Source organism: Echinops telfairi, unplaced genomic scaffold (assembly GCF_000313985.2).
Source record: "Echinops telfairi isolate 266 unplaced genomic scaffold, ASM31398v2 ScPeMD7_21;HRSCAF=78, whole genome shotgun sequence".
In the NCBI taxonomy this organism is placed as follows: domain Eukaryota; kingdom Metazoa; phylum Chordata; class Mammalia; order Afrosoricida; family Tenrecidae; genus Echinops; species Echinops telfairi.
Genome location: NW_022103918.1, coordinates 7,641,545 through 7,642,586, shown reverse-complemented (window position 1 = coordinate 7,642,586; position 1,042 = coordinate 7,641,545). Strand labels below are relative to the sequence as shown.

The 1,042-nt window shown below is 29.6% G+C and overlaps 1 protein-coding gene across 1 annotated transcript in view; it reads right to left on the bottom strand.

Moving 5' to 3' along the window:
* Positions 1–1,042, bottom strand: part of LOC101658515 (solute carrier organic anion transporter family member 1B1) — a 67,199-nt gene that overhangs the window by 40,665 nt on the left and 25,492 nt on the right. Inside the window, exon 5 of the mRNA XM_004713806.4 lies at positions 404–525. Within this exon, the coding sequence (XP_004713863.2) occupies positions 404–525 (122 nt within the window). The remainder of the gene's footprint in view (positions 1–403; positions 526–1,042) is intronic.

Sequence of the window (1,042 nt, the reverse complement as noted above, 5' to 3'; positions counted from 1 at the left end):
TCCAACAGTACATAAAATGCACCCTTTCCCTTAAGTTCATGTCTTATTTTTAATCTTTTTTTAATCTAATAGGCTAAAACACTTTAATTATAATTCATAATGTGTTATAATCTGTTAAAAATCTTAATTGGTATTATGATTTGCATTTTAATTAAGAGTAAAGCTACAAGTTTTCATATATTTATAGCACTTCCTTCTTTCATTCTCTGCCAATTTTTCTAATGAAATCTTTCTTCTTTCTAAAAGCTTCTTACATATATAAAGTATATCAACAGTGATTTTGATTATGGATAAACTGTCAATGCTTTTCTTATATTCTTTAAAAATAAGTTTTGCTAATAAGATATTTTTGATTAGAGTCGTAATTAAGTTTATGAATTTGAGCATGATTATCGATTCTTACCATCACCCACTATTTCAGGTGGTGTTCTAATGAGTGATAAGTTTTGACTCATTGAACAGAATGAGAAGCTTGATGTTGAGTTCACTGATGGATTAACATTGTGTCCTTCAGAATACCTGTAACTATAAGAACATATTTAGATTTAAAATGATGCTTATTTACTGAATATTTTCATTTACTTCTGAAATACATATGAGCTAGTCATGTTATTTGTACTACTCTCTTCTCTAAATAACCCTTTTCCCAGACTACAGTTTAAGAGAGGTGATCGGTGAAAGTAAATGGGCAACTTCCCTAAGAGCAACCATTTAACTCCTTAGACAAAATGGTTATCCATGTGCTCTCATTCTAAGTGCTTCTATTCTGGTCAAGACATAAAACATTCTGGTTGCTGAATGATTTTTTAGCTGCTAGCTGTATTTATTTGTCTTTTTCTTTACACTTTAACCTTCCTGATAATTATGATGATAGTTAATTTGTTTTAGGAAAATATTTACCAAAATGAATGGATAAGGTACATCAATGCATATGCATTTTCTTTTCTTTTCAAATTAAATCATTTTATTGGGGGCTTGTACCACTCTTATCACATCCATTGTGTCAACCACATTTGTACATTTGTTGCCATCATCATTCTCA